This window comes from Lepidochelys kempii, chromosome 3 (genome assembly GCF_965140285.1).
Source record: "Lepidochelys kempii isolate rLepKem1 chromosome 3, rLepKem1.hap1, whole genome shotgun sequence".
Taxonomy (NCBI): domain Eukaryota; kingdom Metazoa; phylum Chordata; order Testudines; family Cheloniidae; genus Lepidochelys; species Lepidochelys kempii.
In genome coordinates this window covers 131,516,875-131,530,767 of record NC_136382.1, presented here as the reverse complement: position 1 = coordinate 131,530,767, position 13,893 = coordinate 131,516,875, and the positions used below count along the sequence as shown (strand labels likewise).

Genomic DNA, 13,893 nt, shown 5'->3' with positions numbered 1-13,893 from the left:
GTACTGTGTAAATACTTTTAATAAAGGGTTATCTGTGGGTTCATAGCAAATCAAATTTGAGCCCTTTTGTCACTGGTTGGAGAGACTTACCTTGTCCTTGAAAATGGCCAGCACATAGCTGTTATAACTTTGTGAACTATAAACAAAATACTCTGCTTAGAGCAGTTACCAGAATTGTCAGAAAGAGGAAATTACTTTATTCTAATGTTACTCACTAGAGCCAAGTCTTTTAATCTTCTGAAGGATATTTAAGGTAGATGTCTTGTAGGACATCCATTAACTGTATTGGTAACAGCTTCATAATGGAGCTCTTTGCAATGTGAGTACTATGAGTTTAAATTACAGGGTTTTTTGTCTTTAGGTGTCAACGGAAACAATGGCGGATAGACCTGCCATCCACTAGTGTAGTGATCACCTTCCACAACGAGGCCAGATCTGCTTTACTTCGAACTGTTGTCAGGTATACAGAGAGAGATCCTGTTGCCCTGCAAGCCACTCCCATAACTATAATATGGAAGGTGATCCCTAATTAGTTATCTGACTTCTCTTTTTTCAGTGTGCTTAAAAAGAGCCCATCACATCTTATCAAAGAAATCATACTGGTGGATGACTACAGCAATGATCGTAAGTACTATCGTCGGGCCTGAGCCTTCAATATCCTTATTCATGTGACTTGGAGTTCGGAGTTTCAGGTTCAGTATTTGATCTTAGTTTTGTCAGATTCATTGTCATTGCCATTTAACTATGAAGAAACATGCAGTATGTAGTTCTTGCTGGGTGCAGATCAAACAGGAGAAAGAGCTTGCCATAGTATAAATGTTTTTATTATAAACTTCTGGTATTTGCACCAGCCATTTGATATCACTGCTTTAAAAGGGGGCTGACACTTCAACAATTCATACTGCTACTAAGAAATAGAAATATAACTCACTTTTCACTAAGCTTGGACAATAAAATTAGGCCAATCAGTATAAATTCTGTTTACAAGTCAGCGTCTACTTCATTTCACTGGCGAGTTCAGATATATTAGCCGGATGCTGCAAAGTTTGGGTTGTAAACACCGCAGAGACGTAATACCTTTTTAAAAAATGTTTAAAGAAAAATAAGTTAATTTTTATGAATATATCTTGTAAAAGCCTATTTCTACAAAACGTAAAAGTTGCGCCTAAAATAAAGGTGGCAGGATACCTTTAATTTACAGGAACATACATTTTGTAGCACATTAGAAGTTCATCACATCAGAAATATTGGGAAAACTTAAGACAAGCTCAGTTTTTCAGTTGAATAATTTTTCACCTATTTGTGACGAGACGAGAGATTCATTTTGCCGTTTTATTGATTTATAAGTATGTTAAAATGTAAATATTTTGAAACTTTAATTTTTTGCTTTTCATTGGTGAAACAGCTAATTTTCTGATTTATTTTAATGATTATGTCAAGTTGCATGTCATTTATTTAATTCATGTCTCACCTAGCTGAGGATGGTGCTCTGTTGGGGAAAATTGAGAAAGTGCGGGTCCTTCGAAATGATCGTCGAGAAGGTGCGTTTTGTGAAATTACTTTGGGGAGGGGAAAACGTAGGCCTAAAAACAAAAAGTAACTACCTTGGAGAACAGTGAACTTGAAATATTTTTTTTTAAAATATGTGCTATGTATTCTGTATCTCTTTGTGCAAAAAAGTATACGTGGATTACTAGTGCAACCAAAAAAAGTAATGTTTAGGTGTGTCAATAAGGTAACTTTCCAGTCTGATTCAGGCACTTCTTTCCTCTGTCTTGCTATCCTTCCCATTGACATTGCACACTAGTCTCTCGCTTCACAGCATAGGAGCCCTTCAGACAGCAGTTTTTTGAATATGGGGTTTAAAACCTTAGACATGGGAGACTGTCCTACAGCTGTTTGTTGATGTAACTTTTGTGAGGTTGACAGCTACTATAGCTGAGAGTGAACTATCAGATATGTCCTTATTCATGTTTATAAATATTTGCCTACTAGGCTGCCAGTCTTGCCTCTGGGGCAGCCAGAATTATTGGATGTTTAATTATAAGAGATTGACACACGTGAAACCTCTTGGCACTGTATAATGAAAGGTATACTTTGCACAAGAATTTCCATTATGCTGAGTGTTCACTGCTTCAATATATTGTTTGGACTTTGCTTGTAAGCAATACTTTGGGAGGGGAAAAAAGCATTGATGACTTAGAACACTCACTGGAATCTATTGAGTAAGGGGGTGTCATTTTTCAGATCGTAACTGCATTTAAAGTAAAAAAGAACAAGATAATTGTCACTGGAATACTGATTTAAAGTTGAGATCTTAGTGTGATAACAAACATTTTCAAGTGTTTTTAACTCTTCACAGTACTGTAGAGAGGGAGAGCTAAATTCTTTCTGGCTCATACATCTAGAGAGCAGGATTGCACAAGTGTAACTGAAGGCATAATTTGGCTTTTACTAATCTTTTACTAATAATGCATGTCCCAGAAAAAACTATTTATGAACAGTTATGAGAGTGGATTCATTTTGCATGGTGTTTTAGAGAGATTAGGTATGATTCCTGCCCTGAAGAACAAGCAGTCTGTTTTTATTAAGATTTTTTCCCCTAAACGTACAGCCATATACAAATTTACAAAGAACAATATGAACAAAAAACAATGCATTGAAAACATTTTAACGTTTTGTTGTTATCAAAAGCATGTGTTGTTATTATGTAGAAAACAAATATAGAAAGCAAATAAGTATTATACTAAATTGATACCTTATTGATCTGAACATTAAAACTTAAGAGGAGCAAAAATAAGAGAAATGAAGTGTCACATAAGAAATTAGAAAAGCAGAACATGAAGATGGACAAAGGCAAAAGGTAGGAAAATGAGAGTATGAGTTAAAAAGGAGTCATAGTAAGCAAATTGGAAAGCCTGATATTTTTCAGGCATAGTGCAAGAGAGTAGAGAAGGAATCTTGGGAGTGGAAGTTAATGCAAGCAAAATCCAAAGGTTGTATTTTGGGAAAAGGGACTTGAAAGAGAAGAAAGAAGATAGTTGGTGCCCCAGTGGGATGTTCTACATGGAGGGCGCAATTAATTAAAAACAAAAAGTAAGGTATGTAGGTAGAGTGGGAAGGAGACAAAGGAAGGAACAAGGGGTGATGGTGGTCAGAGCACAGAGGGCGAGGTAGGGGGAAAAATTAGATGAAATGTAAGGAGGGTAGAGCCTTAAGTGAGGATGAGGTGTTTAAACTTCATGTAGAAAGACACCATGAAAGGGACTTCATTAGCTGCTGAATGTCAGACTGAAGGAAGGGAAAGATAAGTTGGGAATGCAGTATTCCATATGACAGTTATGCTTTTGAATGAGGCTTTTGGCAGTGAGGATGGAGAGGAAGGGTGCATTTTAGAACATTTTATAGATGGAGAAGCAACAAGATTTGATGGGAACTGGAGTATAAGTAGAGAAGGAAAGTAGGGAGTTAAAGATATAATCCCAGGGTTGTAATCTTGAACAACAGTGAAAACAATGGATTGTGGTAAATTAGGGAGTTCAGTATTTACTATGTTTTAATTTAAGTAAGAGGTGAGACATTGATTGAGAGATGAGACAGATGAAGAGAAGTTGAGGGCGGAGAGGTAGATCTGAGTTGTCTGCATAGATGTGGTAAGAGACCATAGGAACAGAGATGATCACTCAGTTAGCAATGGTAGAGGAGAGGGTAAAAAGGAGGGAACCCAGGGTAAATCTCCCAGGGACATACACTGGGGGAAAGGGAGAAGTGTGTTTGCCAAAAGTTACTTTGGAGTGGTCAGCCAATTAGGAGAACCACCAGAGAAGACAGTCTCACAGAAGCCCAAGAAATAGAGGATTGGAAATGGAGAAGACACGTAAACATGGAATAAAAAGTCCTAGTTTTGTGAACAGTTTTGATGTAGTTGAGAGGGCGAGATGCCAGACTAGAAGCAATCCAAGAGGGAGGAGCAGAAAGTGTGCTCAAGGAGTCTTGAGATAAAAGGGAAGGGGAGAGTTTTGGCAATGGTGTCCCTTTTTGCAAATCTGCAACTGCCTGGGACAGGGGCCACTACAGCAAGTTCATGGGAAAGTTAGGGCTTGTCTAAGTATGCAAGTTATACCACTTAACTATACCAATATAGATTAAAGCAGTACAAGCTTCTAGTGTGGATGGAGTTATGCAGGTGTAAAGATACTTATACCAGTATAGTTATTGCTGTAAGGAAAGAGGAATAAGATACTGTCAAAGCACTGTTTATACTAGTATTACTACCTCTGCACTAGGGGTTGCACTGGTATAGCTATTTTGGTAGAAAATCACACCTAATCAAAATAATTAAATACAAAAACTGTAGACCAGCCCTTAACAGATTGGAAATTCGTCACTTTTGGTCATTTTATCCTCTCATCGTTTCACTAAATCTACACTAACAGCTGGTTTTATAGCTAGGCTTGTTAACAGGCTGACTGGAATTACATTTTAGAGCACTGAGTTATTGTCTGTTTACTGTTGAAATTCTTCCTCCTGTGATGACTTATTTAAATTTTTCCCCCACAGGCTTGATGCGCTCCCGTGTCAGAGGGGCAGATGCAGCACAGGCTAAAGTACTGACATTCCTGGACAGTCACTGTGAATGCAATGAGCACTGGCTGGAACCTCTTCTGGAGAGAGTAGCTGAGGTTAGTTTAAGGTGTATGCTTACCTGGTTATAAAATGATTTATACTGCCTTAATTTTATGCATATATAAAAAGATTGTTTTCTCTTTGAAGTGAGAGGAAAGAGATGACATGAGTGTTCGCTGATGAAAGCCCACGTCTTGGTCATTTAATCTAAACAGTGGAGCTTAATCTGTAAATACTCTTTCTAATTTTTCTAAGCAATTGAAACATGCTTCTTGGTTCCTCAATGACTTTTCTTTGTAACTTTTTTTTAAGAAACTGTAAAGCTAGATATAATTCTCATCACCCCAGTGCAACTCCATTTATGTGACTGTTTATTCCTGTGTGGTGTTGAGGATATTCAGATTGGTAATGGGAAAAGTTGGGCTATGTACTCAAAACTAATTTATGTCTGTGGAAAGCTGTTGGTAAGATTGGTTAAGAGTACACACGTACTCCATGTGTTAACTGTATTTTTTTTACTTGTTGCTTGGTAAGCAAGCAACATCTTTAATTTCTCAAAATTCTGTATAAGTAGAAGCTGGTCCAAGCGTTGCCCCAGGAAGCATTGAAGAAAACTGCAAAAAGCAAATTGCCTACCTTTCATCTTTTTCCCCCCACTTCTCATTAAAATGCCCTTTTAATTTACCTATTCCACAAATGTTTCCTCTCACAATGACCCTACTCTAATTCCCTCTTTCTACATAGTGGAGTGGGGAGTGGAGGGGATGAAAACAGCGAAACTCTTGTTTTAAAATTACATAGGCCTGCATCAGTAGCTGAATTGATCAAACCCGAGCCCAGGGTGGCTGAAGCACACTGCTGTCTGGAGCTTCAGACGAAATCACATCCAAAAATCAGTTTATAATGTACCAAACTATGAATACAATAATAAATAATGCAGCCTTCGTCTTTAAAACAGTTTCCATTAGATACTTTGTCTTATTAATGCCATATTCCTCTACCCCAGTCTCACAAAAGAATTAGTCTATGCCATCAGTGCTCCAATTCAGAACAGATGGATTATAGTTCTTCTTATTACCAACAGGCAGTGGGAGCTACCAATTTCTATTTTTGGTACTTTCCGCTGTTTAATTCTGTGGTACCTTGTAGCTAGTTGATGTTTTCAGAGATGCTGTACCTCATATAGCCCATGCTCATTCACAGTGTGATTAGGGTTCTATTTCCAATTGTTAACTTCAACCAAGTCAAACTTTGACAGTACGAGAGTAACTAATTAGCGCCTAGAGTGCCTGTGGCTAAATACATCACGTCAGTGCTGATATTTCTTAGCACTTGCTTAAAGTGCCGTGTATCAAAGCCCCCTTAGCTGAGGTTCCATCTATCCCTCTGGTTCTGTAGTGCTAGAATGGTTTCTCCTATGTCAAAAGGGAGCAGAAAACCCCCAAACTAGCAAGCAGTTCTGTAGAGAATTTCAGAAGGAGCAAGGGAAAGGAAAATAATAAATGTTTTGTGGGAAGCCCTGAGCTTACGATCTTGTTATGCCAATACAAAAAAGTTAGGGAGAAGTAAACTCTTTTGAAGCCCACTAGCCCAGCTGGGCTGAAGCCTCTCCTTACTGGGATATAGGAAGTAAACTCAAAAAGAAAAGGAGGACTTGTGGCACCTTAGAGACTAACCAATTTATTTGAGCATAAGCTTTCGTGAGCTACAGCTCACTTCATCAGATGCTTATGCTCAAATAAATCTGTTAGTCTCTAAGATGCCACAAGTCCTCCTTTCTTTTTGCGAATACAGACTAACATGGCTGCTACTCTGAAACCTGTCAGGAAGTTCTGAGCCAGTACAGCTCTTTATAGAGGGCAAATATTTTTTCCCCCGGGCTTGTTTGTTTCTGGTTTCTGTGCTAGTACAGTGCCATTATGCACTCTTCGGGCTACACTTGACTGGTTTTAGGAAGTTAAATTGGGAGGTAGGAAATTTCATTTAACCCCTTCATTAAAACAGAATATGGTACCTTTTATTCTGAAGTTCTGACAGGATAATGGAGCACTATAAAGTGATTTACTCGGAAGAAGGATCTGATGCATTTTGCTCCATGTGTCAGCTATCTCCAGCAGGATAGAAGTGATTAAATCCACTTAAACTTGTTTCCTCACCATTATCATATAACAAATACCTCCCTGAGAAGCAGAAACATATATGAACTAATCATATCTGAAATCCTGAATGGTTCTCTATTTGATGTATTAGTTTCACTTTTTGCATTGTAACCTGGTTGATTTCATATATTGTTCAATGAACATAGGACTGGTCTCCTGGATTGTTAAATCCGGTCCCCTACTATTATAGGCAACCCACCATATAAACCCATTTATGAATGGGATGGACTTCAGGTTTCTCCATTGGGGAGAAGTTAGAGTATGATATATCCTGCCCTTTCAGAAAGAAAGGCAAGACTCCCTGACTAGATGACTGGAGGTTATGATAATGGAGCTCACCGCTTCCAGGTTTTATGCCTGCTCAGGTTGGTAAGGCCTGGAAACAATTCATATACAGTACGTGATGGCTCTTGGTTAACTTATGTGTTGATCTCAGACTTGCTCACAGTGCAAACAATATGTAGTTTGGCATTAATTGGCACTTTTTTTATTCTGAGCCTAAAAGCGGAATGGATGTGAAAACTCACCTGTTTTAGGCCTAGAGATGACTTCTTCAGGTCATGGTTGGGACACATTTAATAGGGCAGTGTGGAAAGCCTGCACTGCTGCTGCCCTTGCAATACCAGCTTTGTAGGTAGGTAGAGATCTTCTATTTCCAGTGCTGCTCAGTGGTCATTGGTTTTTACAAAGATTAAATACACTATAAAAGTTGATGAAAACATCTAATGGGATGGTTGGGGGGCGGGGGGAGGAAGGAGAGCAGTTTTAGCAGAGCACAGTACAAATATCTTAGTGTGGGGGTTTAATTGAATCAGTTTACATGATTCTCATGCTGTAACAGCATTGTCACAGTTTCCCCTCACAGATCTCTCCAGCGTACGACCCTCAGACATTGGGCCCCTGCCTTCTGTCTGGGAGTGGAATTCCATGAGTCTCCCACTCAGACTGGGTTGCTGAGCTGCAGCATCCCAGTTTACTTGTATGATTCCTGAACAGGCCCAATTGGGTTTAGCACCTGCAAGAGCCTTCCCATAAGGAGCAGTGGCCAGTAGGTGTAAACAGTGACTCAAAGCAGCTTTTTCAAAACAAAGTTTTACACATAGGAACATAGCAATCAGAGAAAAGGGTTAAAGCAACAAAAGGCCTACATGCATGTTGTCTTACCTACAGCTTAGCATTCCCTCAAAGCCTAGCGAAGTCCAGCTTATCCCAGGTACTCCTGCTTCTATTGACAGGGGTTCCATCTGCTTCCCTGCAGATTCTCTTCCTGTTCTATGGTCCTCTTTTTATGCCCCTCCAAAGTTTTTGTCTGACGTGGGACTCCTGAAACTGGCCAAACCGGCTTATGCACCTTACTGGGGGGGAAGTCAAGGATAGGCTTCAATGCAGATGATTGTTTGCATTATCTGTTAGGAATTGCAGACTGATTGATGTAAAGCCGTACTCTGATCTCTGCTGTGAAGTGAGCTCCTGTAGGAGCTAATCCTTTGAAACCAGGTAACAAACTTAATGATAATCTAATAAACAATATTAATAAAAATAATACAGATAGCTCCCATGTTCTTCACAAGCCTAGATATTACGTCCTTTCTATTTGGCATTTTCTGTTTCCTATATTTGTTCTATAAACAAGGGTGGCATGCATATCTGGGGACAGTTTAATTCATGATCTCTGCTATCACAGCCTAACTGTAGACTGTGTAAACTTTGATCATCACTCTTACTTGATAATCTTATTTATTTAAAACGAGGTTTGGAGGAAGAGAAGATGGCATTGTGACTGAGTGAGACTGGTTTTATTTCCCCGTCTCTCAAATTTCTCGTGACTTTCAGTGAGTCTCTTAAACTTTGTTCGCACAACAGCAAAATGAGGTTATCAGTAGATCCTTGTAGTATTGTGAAGCTTAATCTTTGTGAAACCATTTGAAATCCTCTAGAATTTTAAAAAAGCAAAATATTTAGAATTCTGAAAATACTTCCTGATGGTTTCAATAAAGTATATGATGCACCAAATCTGTAAAGCCTGTATTACTTCTCTACCAAATATTAAAATGAAATACTGTATTACTTTGAATTTCCAGAATCTAGAGACTCGTACTGTGTTCACACTTCATTTCCCTTCAACGTCACCACAAAACACACACACCTTTTCAGTTCTATATGCCGTTGCAAAGTATAGTGGAAAACCTACAGAACAGAAGCAGCAGACTAAAAAATGTAACAAGATTTTCACTTAGCCTTTGTTCTGATTTTCAAAATGCACATCAGACTTCCTATAGGATTTCAGCAATGCAAATTAAGTATCTTTTCGCATAACAAATGCAGTTTAATTAATGGCCATTTCAGGGGAGCCACTGAATTTAATCTTTTCAGTGGATGGTCCTGTACCCCCTATATACTGAAGCCTGAATATCAGTTAACACTTTATCTGCATTAACAGTTTTATTAGCATGGTGCAAGAATTAATATTAAGAATACATAAATGCTCTGTCCATTTTGTAGCCCCTCCCCCTCAAAAAAAAAAAAAAAAGCATCTATTGCTTTACGTCATGAGGAAAACCAGGGATGATATAATCATTTAAAAAAACTGGAGAGTAATGCAGTATTAGAGAGCTACTGTCTGGCAGTTTGAACCTACGATTTAGTTTGTGGGATATTTTAAAAAAAAAATATAAAAGCTTTATAAAGGTTTTGTATAAACATTGTGATACTAGTGCAGGGGTTCTCAAACTGGGGATCAGGACCCCTCAGGGGGTCGCAAGGTTATTACGTGGGGGGTCGTGAGCGGTCAGCTTCCACCCCAAACCATGCTTTTCATCCAGCATTTATAATGGTGTTAAATATATTAAAAAGTGTTTTTAATTTATAAGGGGGGTCACACTCAGAGGCTTGCTGTGTGAAAGGGGTCACCAGTACAAAAGTTTGAAAACCACTGTACAAGTGTATGGGTATCAAAGTGAAATGGACCGGACTAGAATTCCTGGCATGTGGGAATCAGATGGATATATAGTCAGCAAGCTGCCACCTACTCCATTACACCCACCTCTGACATGGAAGGCATGGCTGGAACTCTGCTGTGTTCTGGCAATCCCCTCCTGGTGTAACAGTCCCATATTGCAGAGCTGCAAAGGTGGTTTGAGCATCTTTTACTGCCACTCAGCTGTGCCAAGCAGAATTATTTTAGAAATTGCAACCCAGAAAGGTTCTCTCAGAGATGGGCTTAGATACTGAGCAGTATTTAGTGTAGAATTGGTTGCTATACATGGACATCCAGTGCTGGTTGTACTATAAAAACAAGCAGATAGGCTGCAATGTGTCTGCGTTCCCATTGTGAGGCTGCTCCCTCCGCACTTACTTTTAAACAAGGATGTTTCCCCTACCGCTATCTCAGTATTTGGAAATATTTTTACCAAAGTAAAACAACAACTTGTTTTGTTTTTGGTTGGTTTTTTTTTTTTGTTCAAACGTCTTACTTTCTGGGGGGTTTCATTTTTTTGTTTTTTGTGTAACCCATTCGTATAAATTAATGGAATAGTTAAGATCTAGCATACTTGAACTGGGTGGAAAATTGACTGCTTATTTTGAGAGCACAAAAGGGATCATTTAGCGCCAGTCTTTGTCTGTGCAGTTTATATCTAGGATTAGCTCGGAGCAAGTGGATATATAAAAGGTAGGGGAGCAAAAAAGCTTATATTTTGCCTTTTCTGGCCTGTCCTGTGTCTCAAGCTTGATTTGTGTGTCTGGGTTTTTCTAACCGAGACTAAACTAATTATTTCATTAGTTGTCTCTCTACTATGGATGCAACACAGTGTTCAAGGTTTAAAGTCTTCGATGAAGGGTCATACTTGGCCTATGTGCCACAACTGAAATGATATTGGTTAGGACCCTTAGCTTGAATTTTAACTACAGACCCAATTAGATCCTCCTTTGACAAATTTAGTAGGCTGTAAATTTCAGACAACCTGCTCACTGAAGGTAAGATGACCTGACTCCTGTAAAATACTCAGTATTTCACAAGATTATAGGTACTTGTAATAACTTGCAGTGGCTATACTGAGATCATTAGGGAGTTAGCAATTTAAGATTAAATGAAGATAAAACAAGGTGATACCTTTCATGACTTGGCATATTTAAATTGATTAACCAGAGGAGAGAATACTTTACAGCAATCACTTTCAATATGTGCAATTATAATATTCTTGCAAAAGTTCAGTAGTGCAAAGGACAAAATGATTAATAACCAATTAGAGGTGCAAAGTGTAGGGTGTTGAACCCATTACAGAAGTTATATACCCTATTACTTTACATTAAAACTAACCTCATAAATACAATTAAAAGCATAATTAAGAGATTTAGCTTTGTACCTTATTTAACATGAGTGCTTACTGTATTATAGATTAATCAAAATAGATCTCCTCTCCTTTATTGGAGACCTGTTTACATTTTCCATACTACTTAATCTATAGGGATTTCTTGAGTTACATGTTTTGGTCCTGCCCCTAATTGATGGCATTCTGTTCAGAAATGTTATCCATGCATGTCATCAGAGTGATGCAATCTGAATCTTACATCTGAGCCCAGAGTTCTTGTACTATTACTTTGCATGCAAGCAAATATATTTCAGGATAGGTCATCAGTTGTTTGAACAATCAGAAGTTATGTTTGAATGCGTTTCTGTTCACTTAACAGAAAGAAATGGAACATGCCAAGCTATCACATTTGGAATATCACAAAATCAGTAGTTTTAAGATACTGAGACCTTACCAAGATCCTAATGGTTACATTCAGGGGTAACGGGAAAGCAAGTTTTGTGAATTTGATAAAATGCTTTGCATTTGAAGAACATGTTGTTTGGAGTAGCATTCAAAGCAATTTCACTACTGGTGGGTGCAATATCTGTCCAAAGGCTTTGTTGCTAGCAATTAGTGACTTTTCATGGATTTAATATTTTGACCTTCTTTTTCCTACCTAATTGAGTATTTGAATGTGGAGTCTATTGACCTCTTTAAGAACCCAGGTTTCTTACATTCTGCACTGGCATGTAACATGATCAGTGCTAATGAAAGAATCTCCTGATGCAGTAGCGTCAAAACATTTTTTATTTATTTTTAAATTGGGTTACGGTGGTAGACTAGCAAAGACCTGGTGAGTACTGCAGTATACTGGATTGCAGGAGACTTGGGATCTGAATTCTGGAGCAGCTTTGACACGCCTGTTCTTTGGGGTAGTTTTAAGCTAAGAATGGTGCAAGTGCTTCTGACTTGCCTTCTGAGGTTTGATGTGCAATGCAGTGATGTCTGCTTCAGGGTAAAGTCAAAGGGAGGGGATTAAATTTGTATAAAAGTAGCCTAGAATGAAGAGGGGGGTGAAAACCATAAGACGAGGCAGCTGCTTCTGGAGGTGATGGAGAGAACTCTCTTGCTGAGAGAGCCAATAGGAGAAACTCTTTCTGACTGTTCAAAGTGAGTCAAAAACAGGAAAAGGGGTGCTAATGGTCTCCCACTAAATGGTTCAACATCTCATCCTGCTTGAATCTTTTTCTATTGATTTCATTATTTCAATATTTACTTTTTAATATTTATTTTAGGACAAGACCAGAGTTGTGTCTCCTATAATTGATGTAATTAATATGGACAACTTCCAGTACGTGGGGGCGTCAGCTGATTTAAAAGGCGGTATGTACCTGTACTGGAATATGAGTCAACAAAAAAATTAATGCATCAAAGCGCAAAACATAATTGCTGCATTCCCAGAACTGACAGCATTAATGCACCCTTGTTCCTTTTCACACATCAGGTTGGTGTTTTCACAGTGTCTTCCTGGGCTTAGACTGGACTCAAATTGGATTCTGATTCCATTATTTGAAAACTGTTTCTTTTGAGCCATAAACAAACTCTTAAGGTTTATACTACCCTGTTCTCATGCAAAACTCTCACCAATGTTTATGGTAATTTTGCATGCACTTCAGGAGAAGCATATGGCACAGTATTTGATTCTGGTCTTAGATGATAAGGCATTTATCTCTATATAGCTTGGCAAGTCATCAGTAGTGGTGTGTGTGTTGATTTTTTTTTTCCTCACTCTCTCTGCCCCTGATGCATGCATGCATGCACATTGTTTAAAAATTAAAACTAAACTCTCATCTCAAACAATTGGACTAAACTATTTGACATTACAGTCATTAATTGTGTGCATGGTAGGGTACAGTGGCTACCTTTAAAAATATATATATATATATATATATATATATATATATATATATATATATACTGATTAGAAAGATTCTACCATTCCATTATTCCTTAATTTTATGATGGAGAACTCTGTTAGAAATAGTAGTGTCTTTCTTTCAAAATAATAAATTAAAAGCACTCCCTGAACCTATTGTGTGAATAGTTGACTGACAATAAACACTTTATACAACACTTATAAAACTTCAAACCAGGGCTGAGCTCTTGGGTGCTGCCATTAAAATACAAGACAAAGCAAAGTGGATGAGTGACAACCCTGGAAACTGAACTCTGTTCACATGACAGTACTGTGTAAGCAGTGTCAGTGGAAACTCCTTCGTGCTGATCTCCAATGTGTTTCAACCATGGCTTAGAGGGGATCCGTTCAGGGAGGGTAGTTCAGTTTCCATACCCATTTAGTCTTTAGTGTTTACTGAGACTGCCATTGCATTTGCTAGTTACATTGGCTGTCTTAGGAATGATCCCTACTGATGAAACTAGACTGAATATGGTCAGTCTTCACTTCAGATACTACGCTTGAGTATCAAGTTCCAACCTGTGACCTGGAGATGAGAGGCTCCTTATCCCTTTATTAATACGCTGAGGCATGCAATTTCCCCACAATTATATGCTCATTATTATAAAGAAGGTAAATAACTGAATTCTAAATGTATACAAAATTAGCACTTCCTAAGCATTCTGGTGGTGGTATGTATACATGTGCCAGCTTTCTAAAATATGCAAGTCTAGTGTTTTTGTTTGCCATGCTTTTAAATCATAGAATATCAGGGTTGGAAGGGACCCCAGAAGGTCATCTAGTCCAACCCCCAAATCCTGGATATCTGTGCACTGCTATTTGTGCATTGGAATTCTCTGAG

The 13,893-nt window shown here is 38.3% G+C and overlaps 1 protein-coding gene across 2 annotated transcripts in view; it reads left to right on the top strand.

The window, feature by feature from the left end:
• The window catches only part of GALNT2 (polypeptide N-acetylgalactosaminyltransferase 2), a 154,116-nt gene that overhangs the window by 104,770 nt on the left and 35,453 nt on the right, over nucleotides 1-13,893 (top strand). For both annotated transcript variants that reach the window (XM_073338037.1, XM_073338038.1), the window contains exons 4-8: nucleotides 362-460; nucleotides 557-624; nucleotides 1,476-1,541; nucleotides 4,561-4,682; nucleotides 12,373-12,460. In XM_073338037.1, coding sequence (XP_073194138.1) covers nucleotides 362-460; nucleotides 557-624; nucleotides 1,476-1,541; nucleotides 4,561-4,682; nucleotides 12,373-12,460 — 443 coding nt within the window. The remainder of the gene's footprint in view (nucleotides 1-361; nucleotides 461-556; nucleotides 625-1,475; nucleotides 1,542-4,560; nucleotides 4,683-12,372; nucleotides 12,461-13,893) is intronic.